The sequence below is a fragment of the Protopterus annectens genome, chromosome 12.part0 (genome assembly GCF_019279795.1).
Source record: "Protopterus annectens isolate FY-2018-M chromosome 12.part0, PAN1.0, whole genome shotgun sequence".
Lineage (NCBI taxonomy): Eukaryota > Metazoa > Chordata > Ceratodontiformes > Protopteridae > Protopterus > Protopterus annectens.
In genome coordinates, this window is record NC_056746.1 from 626,561,531 (window position 1) to 626,584,056 (window position 22,526).

At 44.2% G+C, this 22,526-nt stretch overlaps 1 protein-coding gene across 1 annotated transcript in view; it reads right to left on the reverse strand.

Moving 5' to 3' along the window:
- The window catches only part of VPS35L (VPS35 endosomal protein sorting factor like), a gene marked incomplete in the record, with an annotated part of 3,288,436 nt that overhangs the window by 2,135,478 nt on the left and 1,130,432 nt on the right, over nt 1-22,526 (reverse strand). Inside the window, 1 exon segment of the mRNA XM_044089753.1 lies at nt 12,549-12,595. Within this exon segment, the coding sequence (XP_043945688.1) occupies nt 12,549-12,595 (47 nt within the window).

Genomic DNA, 22,526 nt, shown 5'->3' on the forward strand with positions numbered 1-22,526 from the left:
CCTTCCACTCTGTTGCACTGCACAGAAGCACAAAAGAGGAGGTGATATGCATTCTCCAGAAGGGCAAAGAGGCAAACCTTCAAATTGCTCCACTTCCAATAATAATGCCAGGAATTCACCTTCAACACAACCAGGAAACAAACTGCTGAAAGAATGGTAAGTCTATTTGTCTCACTGCAAAATACAAATCACCACTACAAGACACTATAAAAGCATGTCCCCTTAACTGCACAGACATCACACAACTGATTAGCTGTCATATCAATGAGGACAGCTCCTGAAAACAGTTTTCTTCAGTCAGAAATGCTGCAACTGGTTTTATGCATCTGATGTTAAGCTTCCTCTCCAGTGCAGAATTATTTATGTTGAAGTGAGGAGGTGCCTTGGTGAAAAACTGCACCTTCAAGTGAAGCTTCTGTAATCAGAAGTTGCAATGGGCACCGCTAAAAGAAAGGAAATACCACTTGGAAGAAGGTAGTCAATGTCCACAACTTTAGGGTGTTGATAATCAGCAAAAGATTCATGAACAATTTTGCAACCAATGACTCTTCAAAGTCCACTGCAACACCTGCACCCTAAAATATGCAAATGATACCATGAAGTCTGTGTAACTCACCAAGCCCAGAAATTTTCAAAAGGATCTGGGCCTGGACTGTCCACTGTTTTCTCACTTACACTATCAAAATCTATTACCTGTTGTGCCCTCTCCAATGATTGACATGGGCAAACAACATAGCAGAACATCATGTTAAACACCATTGAAAGTAATATTCTGCGACAGGAACAAAGGATTTCTCCAAGTTTATAGCCCCGAACAGGGAATGCAACCATGGAACATTCACGTTAAAGACATTAGCAAAAATTCTGTCTGACAGGTCTGTTAGTAAGATAGGGAAACACATGAAGATTCTTTTCCTTCAAGATGTTGGCCATTGTGGCAATTACCTTGGTGAATGGTCTGGGTAAAGAGGAAAACTGAAACTGCAAAATTTTGTAATGAAAGTGTTGCTCACCTACAGTAAATGAATGGAGCCTCCTTTGAGGCTACATACACAGTGATGCTTCAGAAAGCATTCATCTGGTTCACTAACACCATCCGTGCACTCGACAGCAACACAGGACTGAAATCTTTGGAGAGTCATCATCCAAAACAATATGGAAAAAAAAACATGTTTTCAATATTGTGGTCAGTTAATTTTTTTGACATAAACATGCTTGGGTGGTCTGAGGTGCATTACCCTTTAAGGAACAGTTTATTTTGGAGCTGTTAAAAAACTGGGGGGGGGGGCTGAGATGAACACTGATGACAAAATAAGACAGTCCTTCCTTGAAGAGAACACAGAGGTATTCAAGTACCTGCTGTAAATTAGGAGAGAGAATAACACTGGATTGACATCAAATAGAAACCTTTTTCCATTTAGCTCTACATGACTTTCTGGTACTCGATTTTCTAGCCTCTTTCAAACTGGATAAAATATCCTGGGACTATGACTAAGTGGATGGAATCAGTATCCAATCCTTCAAGCTGATACCCATGGTTGTTTTCAGATTAAGGTGGATGACAGACCTTTTGTTCTGGGTTAGAAGCTCCATGAGCGATGGAAATGGTCTAATCCCCCCCCCCACCAATGACAGGCAAGAGAATGGAAAGACAGAGATGCCTGAGCCAGAAGGAAGCAAAGAGCATCATTCTTGGCCACTGACTCCCACCTTTAACAGTACGCTGGGGGGTGAGGAGTTACTAGTGGAAAGGCAAACAGAAAAAGGTAAACCTCTTTTGAAGGAGAAGGTGTCTGCTCTCCATGACCCTCTTGCTTGTTTTCTGGTGAAGTAGAAAGGTCTGCCTCTGATACCCCTTGGTGATGTGTGAGGTCCAGAAAGACTTCTCTTTTCTGCATCCATTCATTGAGGTTGAGGAGGGTACTGTTTACAGAGTCTGCTGACAGACTGTCCTGTTAAGGGATGCAAAATACTGTCAGTGCAGTCTATTGTCAGGGTCTGTATTGTCTCTGGCAAGTGAAGGTGTGCTGCAGGATTATTGTGAACACACTCCTCTCAGCAGAAAATATCCTTTTTTAGCATGGGAGCAGAGGGACCGTGGTTTCCAGGGACTGTGGATGTTGAGCCTGAGTGTTTTTTAGGAACCACTGCAACTTCTTCATGTGCAGCTTTGCCATGGGAATCATTAAATTGCAAGAAGGTATGTAAAATAGGGTATCAAGGAATTCTCTTGCTGTAATTTATTACTTGGATAAGGTTCTGAGACATTTTGAAAGGAAAGAGACCCTGCCCTATGGCAGGAATGCCTTCTCTGTTGGACTAAGTCTATGACTGCCCCCAGGAAAGTAGTCCTGGTGTTTGGACAGAGTTATGACTTCTGAAAGTTAATGGTCAGACCCGCCTTCTGAAATCAGCTAGCCTTCTTTGATCTGTCCTACTTCAGTTTCTCTCTTGGTTCCTCAGCTACATGTCCACAAGATCCCAAGCTGTTAAATGGCAATCTAGTATCTCTACCTTTTTATAATTTCTACTGGTGTTCCCCAAGGCTCCATACTACATCACTACTGTTTAATATATTGATCAATAATTTACACACTGCCTCAAAACATGCCAGACTAATCCAATATGTTGATGATGCAGTGAACAGCTCACACAATATTCATTCTCCTCCGCAGAAAACTGGCTAACAAAATCAGTACTAAACCCCAAAAAGACAAAACTTCCACCTTTTCACTCCTGTCTCACACCAAATGCAAAGCTAACCTTCAAGCCACTGCTGCAAATAACATAAATACTGAGGATGGCTCCAATACTAAATTACTAGGGATGACAGTAGATGATACCATGACATTCAACCTCTATATTCAACAAGCAAGTAAGTCAGAAGTTAAATCTGCTGCACAGAGCCAAACACTATCTGAATGAAAGCAGACAAATAACATTAGCATCCACCTACCTGCTGTCTACATGCCTGTATGCCTCTCCTATTTTCACCAACCTCCAGGCCACACTGACCACTAAACTTGAGAAATTATGTGATAAAATAGTCATATTTGCTATCAACAAGCCATACTCCACACATTGCTTTATTGCCCTCAGGCACCAGAATTGGCTTGAGCTACCTCACCTACTTTCAACTTAATTTTGCACACAGATTAGTCTTTCACCCTGAAAAATGCCCTGCCCTAAACAGTATACTACAACTCCACTCCACCAATACAGCTCTCCACTCCTCCTGACAAACATCTCCTATCAATTTGCAAAGCTCTCAACAAGGTAAGAAAAAAGAAGTTATGCCCTTACCATAACGTTCCATGTGGAGTGTTCATCTCGCCTTTGTTCTTACACACGGGTTCGGAGCCAATCCACGGCTCTGAGTCGGCCGCATTGCAAAGCTCTGCATCTCAGAGAAGCTCAAGACCAGACTATGTCCCACAATCCTCCCTGCCATTACTCAGATCTAGTTTGCAAACAAACCAGACCGATAAACTAATACCTCAGGTGCAAGAACTACACACTCTCTCAGACATCCAGAGACACTCTCTCACCATAGCAAAATAGCTAAGGGTAGTAGCATACACCCCATGAGACACAGAACAATATACCCCGGAAGGGGTTAAGACATTTCAATCAGAGTCTAATCCTACCAGTTCTTCCAAAACACGTGAGGGAGGGAAGGAAGGGAATGTAAGAACAAAGGCGAGATGAACACTTCACATGGAACGTTATGGTAAGGACATAACTTCTTTATGTGAGAGTGTTCAATCTCGCCGTTTGTTCTTACACACGGGTAGCGTCCCTAGCTCCATCACCCCGAGTGACTCATGGAAGAACGTTCCTAAGCACAGTGGAACCAAAAGATGTCCTGTCTTTGGAGGCTTTGTCAACTCTATAATGAGTGATGAAAGTATGTGGCTTAGGCCACGTGGCTGCTGCACAAATAGTGTCCAAAGGCAAACAAGCTGCATGAGCCAAGGAAGTGGAAACGGATCTGGTAGAATGGGCCTTAGGTTTGGTAGGTAAGGACTGATTCGACTTAGAGTATACAAATGCTATACAATCAGCAAGCCATTTAGATAATGTATGTTTTGTAATTGCCATGCCCTTTTTATTGTCTGCAAACGCGACAAAGAGCTGATCTGTCTTCCTGTAACTTTTAGTCCTATCCAAATAAAATCTTAACTGCCTGTGAACATCCAACTTGTGCAGCATATACTCCAACTTGTTAGTATGGTTCTTGAAGAAGGTAGGGAGTTCTATGGCTTGGTTAATATTTATGACGGAACATACCTTTGGAAGGAAAGATGGATTTGTATGCAAAGAGACTATCTGGGTGGAAAATCAAGTAAGGTGGTCTGACCAATAATGCTTGCAGCTCTGATACTCTTCGAGCTGAAGTAACAGCTACGAGAAAAAGTGTCTTCCACGATAAGAACTTTAGGAGGCAGGACGAAGCAGGTTCGAAGGGTGGCAACATGAGTTGTGACAATAACAAATTTAAACTCCATGGAAAGAAAGGCTTCCTGACAGGCAGCCGAAGATGGAAGGTTCCTTTCATAAAACTTTACAAAGTCTGTGAGACATAATGGGAGAACCGTCCTCACTAATATGGAAGTTCGATATGGCCGCCAACTGTACTCTTAGTGTGGAAATAGAGGCTCCTTCGTGAAACAGAATAGATAAAAATTCCAGTACTTTATGTAAAGGAGCTACCAGGGGGTCTAAGTGTTGGCTAGACGCCCAGTCTACAAAGCGTTTCCATTTACTCCTGTAGAGTTTTGTAGTGGAAACTTTATGAGAGGCAACCAGAATGTGTAGAACTACCGGAGAAAGTAGATCAGACCTGGCTAGGCAGGGAAGCGGAGCAGCCAGGCTGCTAGTTTGAGGGATTGAAGAGACGGGTGAGGAACTCCCGATGAATGGGTCAGTAGATCTGGTAATGGGTCCAGAATCCACGGTTCCTCTGTTTGATGGGCTCGAAGAAAGGGGAACCATATCTGCTGAGGCCAGAATAGGGCTATGAGTATTATTGTCCTTTCCAGGTTCCTGGCTTTCTGTAGAAATCTGGGAATCAAGGGGGTAGGTGGGAATGCATATAGGAGACCCGGGGGCCAATCGTGTATCAGTGCATCCCTGGGGACATCCCCCGGAGGGGGTAGAAGGGCAAAATAGCTTCTGCATTTTGCATTCAACGGGAAAGCAAATAGATAGCAGCAAGGCTGGCCCCATCTGCGGAAGATCTTTTCCGCCACCTGTGGATTGAGGGACCACTCGTGAGGTAACAGGATGGCTCTGCTCAACCTGTCCGCAATGACGTTGGATGACCCCGGGATGTGCGTTGCTATCAGAAAGTGACCCGTGGACTCTGCCCATTGCCAAATTCTCATGGCCTCTCTGCATAATGGGTAAGACCCGGTTCCCCCTTGCTTGTTTATGTACCAGACCACAGACATGTTGTCCGTCTGAACTGACACTGTTCCTAGAGGTAAGAGGGCTTGGAAGTGTTGCAACGCCAGGAACACCACCCTCAGCTCCAGAACATTTATGTGCAGGCTGTACTCCATGTTGGACCATTCCCCTTGGACTGTTCTTCCCTGAAATAGACCCCCCCCACCCTATCAGAGAAGCGTCCGTGGTTATTGTGGCCGTCGGATTGGGTAGAACAAACGGACGACCCATAGTGAGATCCTGACTGTACACCCACCATGAGAGGTCTCGTTTGCAAGAGTCTGTTATCAGAATCTCGTGTGCTAGGGGTAACTGTTGGTACGACCACTGCGCGAAAAGCAGCCATTGGAGGAGCCTCATGTGTAATCTTCCCATAGGAACTGCGATCAGGGATGCTACCATTAGTCCCAAAACCTTCAACACCAGTTTGGTCGTGGCTTTCCTGCTCTGTAGTAGAAGAAGAACCTGTTGTTTGAGGGATGACAGCTTTACCAGTGTTAAACATGTATCTAGGTCTGCTCCAATGAATGAAATATGCTGTGAGGGCGATAAGGCAGATTTTTCAAAGTTTATCGAAATCCCTAGGTGGGAACAAAGGTCGACTGTGTAGTCTCTGGCTTGTATGAGGCGACACTTGGTGGTGGCGGTGAGGAGCCAGTCGTCCAGATAGGGAAACACCTGGAATCCTTGTCGTCTCAAGTGAGACGCAACCACTGCCATGCATTTGGTGAATACCCTGGGGGCTGAGGTGAGTCCAAAAGGCACAGCTCAAAACTGAAAGTGACTGGCTCCCAGCCGGAAGTGCAGGTGATCTCTGGACGGTCTGGCCATTTTGATGTGGTAGTACGCGTCTTTGAGATCTATCGAACACATCCAATCATCCTTCTGTAAAAATGGATGGATCCATTGAAGCGTGACCATCCGGAACTTTTCCGTCTTCACGAAGGTGTTGAGATTGCTGAGATCTAAAATCGGTCTCCAGTCCCCTGTCTTTTTTGGAACTAAAAAGAACCTTGAGTAAGTTCTGGATCCTCTTTGGTCCGCCGGGACTGGTTGGATGACTCTTTTTTTGAGCAGCTTTGAAATTTCTATTGCTGCCGGGCTTCGCAGATGGGGTGGCACATCTGGAAACCTTCTTTGTTGGGGTGGAGTTGATATGAACGGGATTTTGTATCCTCTGGTTACAATGCTTTTTACCTAGGAATCCGAGGTAATATTTAGCCAGGCCTGTGGGTATAAGACTGCCTCCAGAGCAGGACAGCCGCCTCCATTCAGGAGTGCTGGAAAGGCTTCCCAGGGATGGTATCCCTGTCGCCTTGGTTATGCAGACCCCCTCTGAAGCCGGGGCAGCATCTTCCATTTCTACCCTCCCCCCGACTCTGGAGGGGGCATCACTCTGTGTGGCTTGGAAAGATCCCCAAGTCTTATGGAACCACATTTTTCCGCCTCATTGCCCTTTGGGGTACAGTCTAGTTGGAGCGGAAAAATGGACACCGACAGCAGACAGGGTCTTTCCCTCTTGCTCACACCGAGTCAGAGTCTCCTTCACCTTGGGCGCAAAGAGTGTGGCACCATCAAAGGGGGCATTGGCAAAGGAAGACTTGAAGGCTTCCGCAAAGGAGCACAGCCGCATCCAGGATTGTCTTCGTAGAGCAATCGCTGAAGCTGCAGCTCTACTCGATCCTTCGGCCGCATACTAGATGAGCCTCATGGATGAGTTTACTATGGAGGTAAGGGTGTTAAGTTGTGCTGTTACCTTATCTGAAACAGCAGCATCTGTGTTACCCTGGAGGGTATCTCTCAGCTCCTTGATGAGATCCCTCTGCAGACGTGTGAAATGTGTCAAATAGTTTAGCGAACGCATGGAAAAAGTCGCTGAACTAAATCTGTCCATAGTCCTAGAATCCTTATTAGGAGGATGAACAGATGAGGAAGACTCAGACATCTCCTTTTTCGTGGCTGCCGCCACCACCATAGCTTCGACCAGAACTCCCTTGGTGAGATAAGTCTTGTCCTGGGGGGCGGTGATGAATTTGTTTGGTTTTCGAGGGACTGGTTCCACTGTGTCCGGTGCCTCCCACGCCCTTCGAGCAATCAATTCCATTAATTAATCGAAGGGCGGAGTCACCCAGGAGGTAGAAGGTTGAGCCCCAAAAACCTTCAGCAGCACCGACTCGTCCTCAGTAGGGGCTAGGGACTGCCAATCACCCCTCTGTTTTAAGATCTCCAGGATGTCCACAAATGACGCATCCTCAGAGGGGGGATTTTGGGGACCCCTCTGCCTCATCCAAGTCGGTGTCAGACGTTAGAGATTCCTGCGGTGAATCTATGTGCCTCCTCTTGCACAATCTTTTCCTCGGGACCTCATCAGAGGGGGCTTCCGGTGAGGCCTCCAAGGAACAGGGGGAACCCTCTGGGGGTGGCTGAGGCAATGGGGCTCTACGATTTGGATGGATCGTGGGGGCAGAAACAGAAAGTGGCCCTTTAGGGGAAGGGGAAGACGCCTCCGATGAAGTGGTTGTCTGTGCAGACAATACTTTCCTCATAAGGTCAAAAGCCCCTGAACCCCGGGCCGAGGACTCCCCCAGTTCCGAAGAACACGGGAGCGTCCCAGACATGGAGGCCGTGGGCCCTGACCCCGAGGATGGAGCTGAGCCAATCTGCGCCGAGGCCCCGAGAGGGAGAGTCTGCACCGAAAGGTCAGTACGACTCTCGGTCCCGGAACCAAGGAGAGACCATCGGCTCTGCGACTCACCTACAGGTTCCGAAGGAGTCGAAGTCAATGGTGTCGATCGTGCAATGGACGGTTTCAGCACCGAGGGCTCCACTATCATCAGCTCATCCTCTCCCGGCTCCGAAAACTGAATGGGTCTCGAAGGAGGACCTGTTGGAGACATGGGGAGGCCTTCTAGTTTCGACACCAATTGGGAGGAAACTGCAATCAACTTGGAAAGGGCCGTGTTTTCCATGAGTTTCTGCACGACACGATCCACATCTGTCTCAGATAATAGTCTGGAAGAATGGGTCGAAGGAGCCAAAGATGGCACCGACCGAAGAATGAACGGTGGCGGCAGCTCCGACACCGGTTCCAAGACCTGTGGCTCAGTGAAAGATAAACGTTCGACGCTCGGCCCCGAGGTCTGTGGAACCAGCGAACGAACCTTCGAAGATGAACTCGGAGCCAATGACATGGGCTCCGGCATCTTCGACCCTTTCGAGGACTTAGAAGCCTGGTCCGATTTGTCTAAAGCCTCCTGAAAGGCAGGCTTAAGCAACCCTCTATCTATAAGCTTCCTGCGTCTATCTGTCATGACCCTCCCGCTAAAGGAATGACATATAGAGCAATCCTTTTGCAGGTGGAGAGGGCCAAGACAGTAAACGCAGGAAGCGTGGTTGTCAGTGATAGGCATTTTCTGTCCACACTGACATCTTTTAAAGCCGGATTTGGCTTTCTCCGACATGACTGGTAGAAGTAAATGACACTTTACTAAGTTTAATTTGACAAAAAAAACTACCAATGACTAACTAACTAACTTCTATATATGTGTATATATATGTGTATATATATATGTGTATATATATATATATATATATATATATATATATATATAAAGTGAATATCTATATAAGGTGTAGAAAGAACACTCAACAAACCACACCAAGAGAAAAAAGGTTAGGACACAAAAGGAGCCTTTAAGAATAATATTGTACAAGATTATATTAATAACACACACACACACACACTTCCTATACTATAACTAACTTTAGAAGCTTTTTTTACAAGAAAGGAAAGTAGCTTATCTGAAATATAGCAAAAAATTAGCAAATTCTCCACTGGTCCGAGCTCTCCTCGATCCGATTTGTTGCAGCAGCAAACTAGATCTGAGTAATGGCAGGGAGGATTGTGGGATAGAGTCTGGTCTCGAGCTTCTCTGACATGCAAAGCTTCGCGATGCGGCCGACTCGGAGCCGAGGATCGGCTCCGAACCCATGTGTAAGAACAAACGGCGAGATTGAACACTCTCACATTACACTTTATTTAAATTGTATCTCAAAAATCCTGGAAAAACCATTCTCCCTCCAATCGTACTCCTTAATGACGCACATATCTTCAAAGATAAATGACAACTGTTCCTGCTTGACTCCTGGCTACAACACTGTTATTCTCCTGGCTAAAGTATTCCTAAATTACCTCTCCTATGTACACATACAGGTCAATGAGTTTCGCTTCTCTCTTATTTGTCTGTCTTCCATTCTTCTTATGACAAAATACATACAATTATATCGGACCTAATATACTACTAGTTAACTGCACCCAATACTGATTATGTTGCTGCAGAATATAATAATATAATTCCTTATTTCATAATTATCTGATTTATTTATTCTTACTTTGTATATAATGCTCTTCATGTTACTTCAGCATTCTGTATGCTGTATAAGTACTTCTGTAAATGGCTTTGTATGTAATGCTGCTAAATGTCACCCAAATATTCTGTATTTTGTATATGTAATATGTACAAGTATTATTATTTCTTGAGAAGCTTTTCTCCTTGGGCCTATGCTGAAAAGGGGCTTCTCTGCCCAGTCAGACTTTCCCAGTAAACAAATGGAAATAAATAAAATAAATAAGTTTTGAGGCTGATTTTGAATCCTGCAATTATCTAGATAAGGGTAAGTGTGGCCCCCCTTGTGTTCTACAAAAGGCAATGAATGCCCTAAGTATTCTCCACAAAACAAGAGTTATTTCATTATGTGGAACAAAATGGCATGAGAAAATTGCCCACCAACACAGATGCCCTCGTATCAGATGTATAACCTCAAACTGTGATACATCACCAAAATATTGCATTATTATGACATTGTAAATACAGCTGGATATGAAGGTACCTTCCTTTTGCTCTACATTGTCCAAGGTCAGTAGCACATGATAACCAACAATATTCACCATGATAAAGACAGGAGTAGAGTATAAATAAGCATATTACCCTAATGAGTCTGGAAAACTTATGCTAGCAGTGGTGCATAGACATGCACCAAAGAATTTAACTCACAAATGGGACTAGGGTGTCTGTATAACTGCAAAGGACTAGCTGCACTCACTGCCATGCCTTGCTTGAACACACAGCTACAAGGAAATGTAACTCAGGATTAAGAGTGATTACACTTGCTAACCAGGAGCTTCCATTCATAGATTATTCCTGAAATGATCACCATTCTGCTTGGAGAACCCCACTCCATTCACCCTAGCTACACTCGGGCTCACTTCACTTCCCTACCCTACCCTCAATTACCACTCCCACTATATTTTTATCCTTACCATAACTATACCCCTACCTCCTATACAAACCATAAAGCCACAAATACTGCAGAGAAACTACTTTCTCTGTACAGTTCTGTAACAGCTACTACTTAAAGCCATATATTTATTCTACTCTCTTAAACTAATCATCCACATAAATTGCCCACCACTAATGCACAGTTGATAACTATTCCTTCTGACAATATATCAAATCACCACCTTATTTTCCCAATATCATTCTTTTTCAATTTCTTAAAACTTTCTTAAAGAAATTCATGCTTCTACTCTGTTCACCCTGCTGTAACAAAACCAGCTATATCTCACAAACATCCATCTACTGATCCCCCCTTCAATACCCCTCCACCTTTAAAGCCATACCCAGAAATGACGCTCGAAAATGACTGCACAAAGAACTGACAATGGGGCAGATGACCTACTGTTTTGGGCAATCACATTTGCAAAACTCACACATTCTTGCCCCTGAAACACCTGCCTGATCTTTAACTCATTAAGATACACTGACTGTGCCCAGGAATACTATGACCAAAGACTGGAAAAAAATTAGCTATCATAAAGCCCAACCCAAAATCTCCTTACCCGTCCTTTGCAACTGAGTTCAGACCAGTCTCTCTACTCCACACACCAGGTAAAACCATTGGTAACCTAATAAACGTTCAACTATCCAAATACATTCAAGCACACCAAAATCCTCTCAAGGTATTAACATTGCTTCTGGTTCAGCAGGAACACCATGACAGCTCTATACCCTCACAAATGACATACTCTAAAACATAGACAAAATCCTCCTCACAGATGCCCTCTTTAATGATCTTTTCAAGACATCTGACCTAGTTGACCACAACCTTCCATTTTAATATCTAATATATGCAGGAATAAGCCCTACTGCACTCCCATGGCTCAAAAACTTCCTACAGGACAGACACTTTAAGGTTCATATTGACTAGTTCTGTTGTCATAGTACGATACAGCCTTGACTGTGATACAGGTGACTCAAATTCGATTACTGTCTTGGGCACCTGTTGAAGTTGGTGTGGGAGAAGAGTAATTAAGCTTTGCCTGTCTGCCTCTCCTTAGGGTGCTGTAAGCTTACTATAATGGTCCAATCCTAAACAACAGACACAGCAATTAGGAAAAATATAATGTTTGCATGCACACTTGCTACACTTATAAGTGACAGCCAAAACAAATACTGCTGTCTATGACAGATACCATACATCTTCTTCTTCTTTCAGCTGCTCCTGTTAGGGGTCGCCACAGCAGATGACAGATACCATACAGATGTCTACAAAATACTTACTTAAAAAAAGACTACCAAATGTTTGGATACAAAAACAAAGGTCCACAACAAGGGACTTATCTGCTCTGCTCTTCAGTCTTGGTGTGGACATAACAGTATAACATATGCATTTTCAATACTGGATAGTGTACTGTAACTTCAACGAACAGCAGTAAAAAAGTAAAGATGGCTAGGTATATACCACCATTACACAAGGCAAGACAAAGTAAAGATGGCTACATATATACCACCATTACACAAGGTTAGATATGATGTCCAAGGTAAGGTGAAATCTGCCCAGCAAAGGACAGAAGGGTGCTCAGCTCTAAAAGTCTGGCCAGATGTAGGACTCCAGTCTGCAGCAGAGTTCCAGAGGTTACGAGTGCAGCAACAAACCACTTACATAGGTATCAGCTCTTCCACTCCAGACATAGAACAATGAAGCCAAATGTCTTAAAAAAGATTTTAAAAAGTCATGCAACATACATTATGTTTACTTACTTGTTGCCAAGTTTCTTACACCTTTCCATCATTTCTGTAAGCAGTGTCTACAAAATAACAATGGTTAATGTTAACTACAAGTCTAACACATGAAAATAAATACAATTCTTTTATTAGCCAACATGTGCTGCATGGTATTAATCATATAATGCATTAATTTACAATATCTGAGCAGTAACCAGTAATATGGATCACGTGATTTCCTCAGTTTTGACTAATGAAAATGTAATTACTAATTCAGCATTCATTCTCAATAGGTCTTGCAAACACAATGAACATTATGTATTTTGAACATTCTTTTATAACCATTTGTAAAAATATCTGTACAGATACTACGTTTTTATAGGTTGGTTAACTTTAACATTAAACAGAGTTTTTTTTTAAGTAAAAGCTCTATCAAGTTTAAACGGTATTTAAAGGTGAATCTGCATTATTTCTAATGATGGTTCTGAAAGAAAACAAATGCAGGTAATTTTTAATACTTTTTCTCTTCTGATACCTACTCTAAAAAAAGTACAGTTTTGTACCTACCATAAATGTAGATGTCCGAACTGGATAGCATCTGCAGTCATAACAACTGGGTTGTCCTGTCGTCAGGCAGCCCTTCGGTCGGCCGGATTCCAAAGTCCGGGTCCGGCTTCGGCTGATGTCGCACTTCACCCGACGTCATCTCTGCTGGTCTTCGGGTATAAAGGTATCAGCCGACGCCATTTTCCTCAGTGTTTCTTGCCCCAGATGCCAGTTGCCTCTTGGAAGGCTAAATTTTTGGTAAATGCCAATGTTCCCAAAAAGATAGAAGGCAAACACAAAAAATAAGCATGTATGTACATATATACAAACAAATACACCATAAGAGACTCCCCCCACCAGCTAGCTATTAGGAGGGTAAATACCCTAGGAGTACCACAGAGGGAAGGAGGGAGTGTAATCCTGACTGCAGATGCTATCCAGTTCGGACATCTACATTTATGGTAGGTACAAAACTGTACTATGTCCTTCATGGATGCATCTGCAGTCATAACAACTGGGTAGAATACCATAGCCAACTAGGGGAGGAGGAAGAATAGATTATGGTGTGGTTAGGATCCCTTGCAGTACAGCAGTGGCAAACCCTGCTCGGGATCTGGAATACAGAGGTAAATTATAATGCTTGGCAAATGTATGCACGGAGGTCCAAGTAGCCGCCTCAATAATGTCCTTGGTTGCCACTCCTCGTAAGAAGGCTGTGGTAGTGGCTGTTGCCCTTGTAGAATGAGGCCTTATGTTCTGTGGAATTGGTTTTCCATGGAAGGAGTAACAGAATTGTATGCAATTTCCTATCCATTTGGAGATTGTCTGTTTGGAAATAGCTTTTCCTTCCCTTCCTGTTGCATAGGCTACAAAAAGCTGGTCAGTTTTTCTGTTGCTTTTTGTTCTGTCCAGGTAGTAGCGTAGCTGTCTATGTACATCCAAGGTATGCAGCAGTCTTTCCCCTCTGTTTTCTGGGTTGGGGAAGAAGGTAGGTAGGTGGATTGCCTGGTTTAAAGACACTCTGGATACCACCTTAGGCATAAATGTAGGATTAGTCCTCATGGACACTCTATCTTGGTGGAATATTAGGAAGGGTTGTACTGCCATTAGGGCCTGAAGTTCAGAAACCCTCCTTGCTGAGGTTATTGCCAGTAGGAAAGCAGTTTTCCATGATAGATGCTGTAGGTCTGCTGTTGCTGCTGGTTCAAAAGGTGCCAGTGTCAACTTTTCTAGCACAAAGTTCAAAACCCAAGCTGGCAATGGTGGTTTCCTAGGAGGTTTTACATTCTTGATCCCTCTGAGGAACTGCCTGAGTAGAGGATGTGAAAAGACAGGTGGATCAAAGCTGTATTCTGCTGAAATAGCTGATGCATGTATCTTGATGGAGGAATAGGACAGGCCTGTATGTAGAAGCTCTGCCAAATACTCCAGAATGTTAGCAATATCTATATTCGACACATCTTTTCCTCTTTCAGCACTCCAAATGACAAACCTTTTCCATTTTCCTGCATAGTTCCTTCTTGTTGAAGGTCTGCGGGCTTCAAGGATAATGTCTTTAACCCTTTGGGAAAGTTCTGGAGTAGTTGCTACTATGTGATGTTCCATGCAGTCAGTTGCAACGTTTTTAGGTTTGGATGCATGATGCTGTAGTTGTTCTGAGTTAACATCAAAGGCATCAGGGGTATTGACCACATTGTGTCCCGAGACATGCTCCTCAGCAATGGGTACCAGTGTTGTCTTGGCCAGTTCGGAGCTATCAGGATTATCCTTGGGCGTTCCTCCTTGATTTTTAGTAATACCTTATGTATCAAGAGAAGAGGTGGGAATGCATATGCTGTCAGACCTTTCCAGCTGAAGGAGAGCGAATCCACTTTCCATGCAAGTGGGTGGAATGTCCTCGTGCAGAATTTTTTGAGCTGGTGATTGAGAGGGAAGCGAATAGATCTATCTGTGGCATTCCCCATTTCTTTGAGATGGTCTTGAAGATGTCCGGGTGTAGCATCCATTCGTGAGCATCCGAGGTGGTTCTGCTTAACATGTCTGCTAGAGTATTCTCCTTTCCCGGTACAAATATTGCCTGTAACTGGATGTTGTAGCTGAGTGCCAGGTTCCAAAGGTCCAAAGCCATTCTGCATAGGGGTATGAATGAGTGCCTCCCTGTTTGTTGATGTACCACATGACTGTGGTGTTGTCTGTCCTTATCATCAAATGGCCTTCTTTGAGAAATGGTCTGAATTTTTGGATTGCCAGTTTTACTGCCAGCATTTCTTTTAGGTTGATGTGCAGGTGAAGCTAGTCCTCGTCCACAATCCTTATGCGCATTTGTCCAGCATGTGAGCCCCCCATCCTAGGTCTGAGGCGTCTGTTGTGATGGTTTGGCTTGCTTGATAGTTGTGAAAGGGTAGGCCTGTGTTTGACTGGCATGCTTGAGCCCACCATAGGAACTCCTGCTTTAGGCATGGGATTAGTGGAATTTCTGCTTCTAGGCTGTGCCTGTGTTGGGACCATAAATTCTTTAGGTACCACTGTAGTTTTCTCATATGCAGTCTGGCATGCGGAACCAAGATTATGCATGATGCCATGAAGCCCAAGGCCTGCAGAACTTTTCTTGCTGTTAGCTTGTTCTGTCTTGTTAGTGCCAAGAAGTAAAGATGGAGTTCTTTTTGTTTTTCTGCAGTTAGGAATGCCATTTGTTTTACTGTGTCCAATTCCACGCCCAAGAATGTCCTTGTTTGGGATGGTATCAGCCTTGACTTTTGTAAATTGACTGTGTATCCCAGTGCTTGTAGCAAGCAAATGACCCTTTGTAAATCTGTTGTCAGCTTGCTTTTGTTGTCCCCTTGTAGCAGGCAGTCGTCCAGGTATGGATAAATTTGGATTCCCTGTAGTCTGCAGTGGGCGATTACTGATGCCAGGCATTTTGTGAATACTCTGGGCGCAGTTGATAAGCCAAAGGGCAATGCTGAGAATTGATAGTGCTCTGATCCTGCAAGAAATCTGAGGTATCTTCTGCAAATTGGTCGAATGGGGCGTGCAGGTATGCCTCCTTGAGATCTAGAGTTACCAGCCAACACTCCTTGCCCAGCATGGGAAGAAGTTGCTGTAGGGTCAGCATTTTGAATTTTGGGACAATGATGTATGTATTTAAGGTGGACAGGTCGAGAATAGGTCTCCAACTTTTTTCCTTTCTTGGAACTAGGAATAGTCTGGAGTAGAATCCTTTGCCTTGTTCTGTTATTGGTACTCTTTCCACAGCTCTCATCTTTGTTAATTGCATTATCTGCTGTAGAGCTTCTGTTTTTTGATTTGGAGGCAGGTTTGGCATTCCTCTTTTGACTGGTAAAGTGTGGAAGTGGAACCGGTAACCTTGGTCTATGGTTTGCAAAATCCACTTGTCTTTTGTGATAAAGTGCCAGTTCTTGGAAAATAAGGTTAATTTTCCGCCTAATGGTGCTGCTATTTGTTCCCTGGTAGGCGGAGTTAGAATCAAGTCACTGTGATTGTGCTGTTGTAGTGGTAGTGGCTGTGTCTGTGCCTCTGTTATTACCTTGCCACTGTAGTCCTCTGTAGGCACCCCTCTGGATTGATTTCTGCCTCTGGAGCGTCTATTCCTGCCCTTTGGGATCTTGTGGAGTCAGGAAAGGACCAATTTTTGGCAGGCCAGTTCCTGCTAAACCTTGCGGGCTCAACCTGCAAGAAATCTTTAAGCGTTTGTACAGATTTTGCCTTTTCTTCCATTTTCTTCATTACCTGCTGGGGAGGTATACCAAACAAACTGGCCTTATCCATAGGAGCATCTAATAACTTAGCTTTAACATGATCCGGTAAGACCTGTTCCTTCAGCCATGCATGTCTTCTTATCACTGTGCCAGTCATGGCTGATCTAAATGAAGCCTCCAGTGCATCATAGCCACATTTTAAGGAATGGTTACTAACCTGTTGTATGTTATTTACCATTTCTAATACATATTTCTTATCTATAGAGTCATCAGAGGATAGTTTTTTAGTTAACTGATCAAGCATAAACTCTTGGTATTGTATCATGTGAAACTGACAGTTTAAAGCTCTAGCTGAGAGAGTAGCTGAGGTGTAAACTTTTTGCCCCATCTGTCTAAAGACCTGGCTTCCCTTTCAGAAGGAATAGGGTTTTTGCTGTGGTCGAGGCTACTGCCTTAGGCCCCTGGGATATAGTTTCGGGGTCTGCAAGTGGGGCTTTGTATAGGTGATGATGAGTGTCTGGCACCCTGTAAAATCTATCTGGTTTGGCAGGGGCTGGAGGTAAGGAATCTGGTGCAGTGCAGACATCATTAAATGCATCGTCCACAACAGAGAGGACAGGAGGTATAGCTAAGGGCCTGTGTTGTGGAAGGTGCAGAAAAGTCTAAGTCTTTTTCTGGAATCTGAGAAATCCTGTTCCTGCCATTGGAATTGTTCTCGCATGGCATGTAAGGTTTCCCCAAAGGAGAATTCTTCTGGTGGAGAAGCAGCTGGAATGGATTCTTCAGCATCTGAGTCTTCATAATTGGAGAAAGGAGCCTCTGGCTGGTCTGTAATATCCGAGTCATCCACAGAATCATCAGAGGACACAGGCTCGGGGGCTCTGCTCTAGGTCTCTTTTCTGGGGCTGACAGGCCCTGTCTGGGTGAGATTGAGATCCCTAATTAAGGATATTAAATCTTCTGCCAGAGTAAGCATTTGTGAACTAGAAGTGGGCCTGGTTGAGGGGTTTAACAGGCACTGATTTAGTAGATTTGGCTGCTTTAGCCCTGGCAAAGGCCTTAATAGACATGGCTGCAGGAGGCCTAGCAGCACCACGTGCTGGGGTAGAGACATCCAAAGGGATGGTGTCTGATAAGTCACTAGTAACCACTGTTGTAGGTAAAATTTCTGAGGCCGATTCAAGTAAGGTAGCAGGAACCTCAGTAGTAGTCATTGATTCAGCTGTACTTTGATCAGTTTTCTCGGTTTGGCGAAACCGAGACACTCATGATTTGCTTAACCATGGTTTCGGCGAAACCGCGGACCCGAAAGTGTCGGTCTTTTCTTGCGTTTTTAACAATTTGGGTAGTCGGAGGATCCGGCGGCATAATATACGCAAAATCTGAGCGAAAAACTGTTCAGCAAACTCCGACCGGCGCCTAAGGCGTTCGTCGGTTGAATAAGCACAGGCGAACAGGCTGCTACGTCGTGGTCTGGGCCTAAACAAGGCAAACAGTAAGAGTGGAAATCTTTATGAGGTATTTGTTTCCCAAAAGTTAAACAGTTATTGACTTTTTCTGACATCGGCTGAGGCAAGAAAGTGTCCCCAGCGGGTACTTAGCTTTAGAAGTCTTGATAGTATTGGTAGTAGTAATCTCTGGATCTGACCGACCGGCACTTGCGAACAGCTTCTGCTTGGCGCCACGGCAAGAAAGACTGAGGAAAATGGCGTCGGCTGATGCCTTTATACCCGAAGACCAGCAGAGATGACGTCGGGTGAAGTGCGACATCAGCCGAAGCCGGACCCGGACTTTGAAATCCGGCCGACCGAAGGGCTGCCTGACGACAGGACAACCCAGTTGTTATGACTGCAGATGCATCCATGAAGGACATCAACTGATTTAGAGGTGTCTGTGTTTTCTACCTGAACATTTACAATGACTGACTTACCACAAAACTAATAAGCATGCCAGGCAAAATTATAGTAAACTTTAAAAAAAAAACATGCATCACATGTTTTCTTTTGAGCAGCATACTTAATTTGCATCAAATAAATCAAAATGCGTTTATTTTGAAGAATAAATAATGTACTAATGATAAGCCAGAATACTTTTGAAGCTTTAATTTATTTGAAATTTAACTGTCTTACAGTTTGCCTGGCTGGGGGCAAGGTGTAAGGCTGACCCTTGTTGAGATGACATGCCAGTAACCACCATAGAAACTCCTGTTGTAGGCAGGGAATGAGGTAAGTGGTCTGGGTCCTTCTTTAACTACTTTCAGCCATGAAACAGGCCAATAGGGAGGGCATCATTAAGTAAACACATATGGGGAAGTCTGTGGGGCCCATCTACCCACACAGCTCTGTCAAGTGGAAAGAAAAATGGAGGACCGGGAAAGAAAAGTACAGTTTTGTACCTACCATAAATGTAGATGTCCGATAGGTATGCATCTGCAGTCATAACATATGGGTTGTCCTGCCTCAGGCAGCCCTTCGGTTGGCCGGATTCCAAAGTTTGGGTCTGGCCTCGGCTGATGTCGCACTTTCCCCGACGTCAGAGCTTCTGGGGTATATAAAGGCATCAGCCGACGCCATTTTCCTCAGTGTTTCTTGCCCCAGATGCCAGGTGCCCTCTAGGAAGGCTAAATTTGGATAAAAGTTTGAAAATTCCAAACAGTAGAAAACAATATATATATATATATATATATATATATATATATATATATATATATATATATATATATACAGATATACATACAAACAAATACACCATAATAGATTCCCCCAGCTAGCTGAAAGAGGGGTAAGCACCCTAGGAATACCACAGAGGGGAAGGAGGGTGGGTAATCCTGACTGCAGATGCATACCTATCGGACATCTACATTTATGGTAGGTACAAAACTGTACTATGTCCTTCAAGGCTGCATCTGCAGTCATAACATATGGGTAGAATACCATAGCCAAACTGGGGGAGGAGGTACTAAGATAAGGATGGTGTAGTTAAGATCCCCTGTAAAACTGCAGTTGCAAAACCTGTTCGGGATCTGGAGTATAAAGGTAGATTGTAATGCTTGGCAAATGTATGCACGGAGCTCCAAGTAGCCACTTCTAAAATGTCCTTGGTAGCCACCCCTCGTAGGAAAGCTGTAGTGGTGGCTGTGGCTCTTGTGGAATGAGGTCTGATATTTTCAGGAGTTGTCTTTCCATGAAAAGAGTAGCAGAAAGGAATGCAATTTCCTATCCATTTAGAAATTGTCTGTTTGGAAATTGCTTTTCCTTGCACTCCAGTTGCATATGCTACCAGAAGTTGGTCAGTTTTTCTGCTGGTTTTAGTTCTGTCCAGATAGTAGCGTAGTTGTCTGTGTACATCCAAGGTGTGCAGTAGTTTTTCCCCCCTGTTCTGTGGGTTAGGGAAGAACATAGGCAAATGAATAGCTTGGTTCAAGGATACCCTGGATACCACCTTTGGCATGTAAGTAGGATTGGTTCTCAGAGACACTCTATCCTGGTGAACAATAAGGAAAGGTTGCACTGCCATTAGTGCCTGTAACTCGGATACTCTTCTTGCTGAAGTGATTGCTAGAAGGAAAGCAGTTTTCCAAGATAAGAACTGTAAGTCTGCTGATGCTGCTGGTTCAAAAGGGGGTAGTGTTAATTTTTCCAGCACAAAATTGAGATCCCATGCAGGCAGAGGGGGTTTCCTTGGAGGTTTTACATTTTTGATCCCTCTTAAAAATTGTCTGAGGAGAGGGTGAGAGAAGATAGGAGGATCCATGTTGTATTCTGCTGAAATTGCTGAAGCAACGACTGAATCTTAATGGAGGAATAGGACAGGCCATTGTGGAACAGTTCTGCTAAGTATTCTAGGATGTGTGCTAGGTTTGCCAGTGTGACATTTGTACCCTTTGATGCACTCCAAATGAGGAATCTCTTCCATTTAGCTGAGTATGTCTTTCTTGTGGAGGGTCTGCGAGCCTCCAGGATAATGTCCTTGACCCTGTGAGATAAGACAGTTTGGTTTTGTTTTAGGCAATTTTCCAGGCAGTCAGCTGCAGTGTTTTCAAGTTTGGATGCAGGGTCTTGAAGTTGTTCTGCGTTAGAAGTAGAGGCCATAGGGGTAGAGGCCATGAGTTCATCCGAGACATGCTTCTCAGTAGCAGATACCAGTGCTGCCTTGGCCAGTCTGGAGCTATCAGTATCACCTTTGGCTGTTCCTCTCTGATCTTCAGTAGAACTCTGTACATCAATGGAAGTGGTGGAAAAGCATACACTGTTAGGGCATTCCAGTTGAAAGAGAGGGAGTCCACCTTCCAGGCTTGTGGGTGGTATACTCTTGAGCAGAATTTCCTCAGTTGGTGGTTGAGTGGGGAGGCGAACAGGTCTATCTCTGGCATTCCCCATTTGTTTGTTATGATTTTGAAGATGTCTGGAAGCAGCATCCATTCGTGAGCATCCGTGGCAGTTCTGCTTAAGCTGTCTGCTTGTGAATTCTCTTTTCCTGGTACGAATTTGGCCTGCAGTTGGATGTTGAGATTCAGGCCTAGGTTCCACAGATCCATTGCCATCCGGCATAGAGGGTAGGAATGCGTGCCTCCCTGTTTGTTTATGTACCACATGACTGTGGTATTGTCTGTCCTTATCAGCAGATGTCCTTGCTGGAGGAATGATTTGAATGCCTCGATTGCATGCTTCACTGCCAGCATCTCCTTTAGGTTTATGTGCAAATTCAGCTGGTCTTGAGACCATAGGCCTTGGATGCACTTGTCTTCCATGTGTGCTCCCCATCCTAGGTCTGAGGCATTCGTGGTGATGGTCTGCCTTGGTTGTGGTTTGTTGAAAGGCAACCCTCTGTTGGACTGGCAGGCCTGAGCCCACCACAGGAATTCCTTTTTCAGGCATGGAATGATTGGAATCATGGTTTCTAGACTGTGCCTGTGTTGAGACCATACATTCCTTAGGTACCATTGTAATTTCCTCATATGCAGCCTGGCATGTGGGATCAAGATTATGCAAGATGCCATGTAACCCAGGGCCTGCAGGACTTTCCTTGCAGTGATCTGAGTTTGTCTTGTCAAAGCCATGAAGTAGACTGGGAGTTGCTTTTGTTTTTCTTGTGTGAGAAAAGCCATCTGAGTTATTGTGTTCAGATCCACACCCAAAAATGTTATCCTTTGGGATGGCACTAGTCTTGACTTCTGGATGTTGACTGTGTATCCCAAGGCCTGTAACAGGTGTATGACATAGGCCAAATCCTTTATTAGTCTTGTCTTGTTCTCCGCTTGTATTAGGCAGTCGTCCAGGTATGGGTAGATTTGAATTCCCTGAAGCCTGCAATGTGCAATTACTGATGCCAGGCATTTCATGAATACTCTGGGCGCAGTAGATAAGCCAAAGGGCAATGCTGATAATTGATAATGCTCTGATCCTGCAAGAAATCTGAGGTGTCTTCTGCAATCTGGTCATATAGGGACGTGCAGGTATGCCTCCTTGAGATCTAGAGTCACCAGCCAAGACTCCTTGCCCAACATGGGAAGAAGTTGCTGTAGGGTCAGCATTTTGAATTTTGGCACAATGAGATATGTGTTTAGTGTGGACAAGTCGAGAATAGGCCTCCATTGGGTTTCTTTTCTTGGTACAAGGAATAGTCTGGAGTAAAATCCTTGGCCTTGTTCCATAGATGGTACCCTTTCTATTGCTTTCATCTGAAGTAAATTGTTGATTTGTCTTAAAGCCTCTGGCTTCTGGTTTGGTGGAAGGTTTGGCATTCCGCT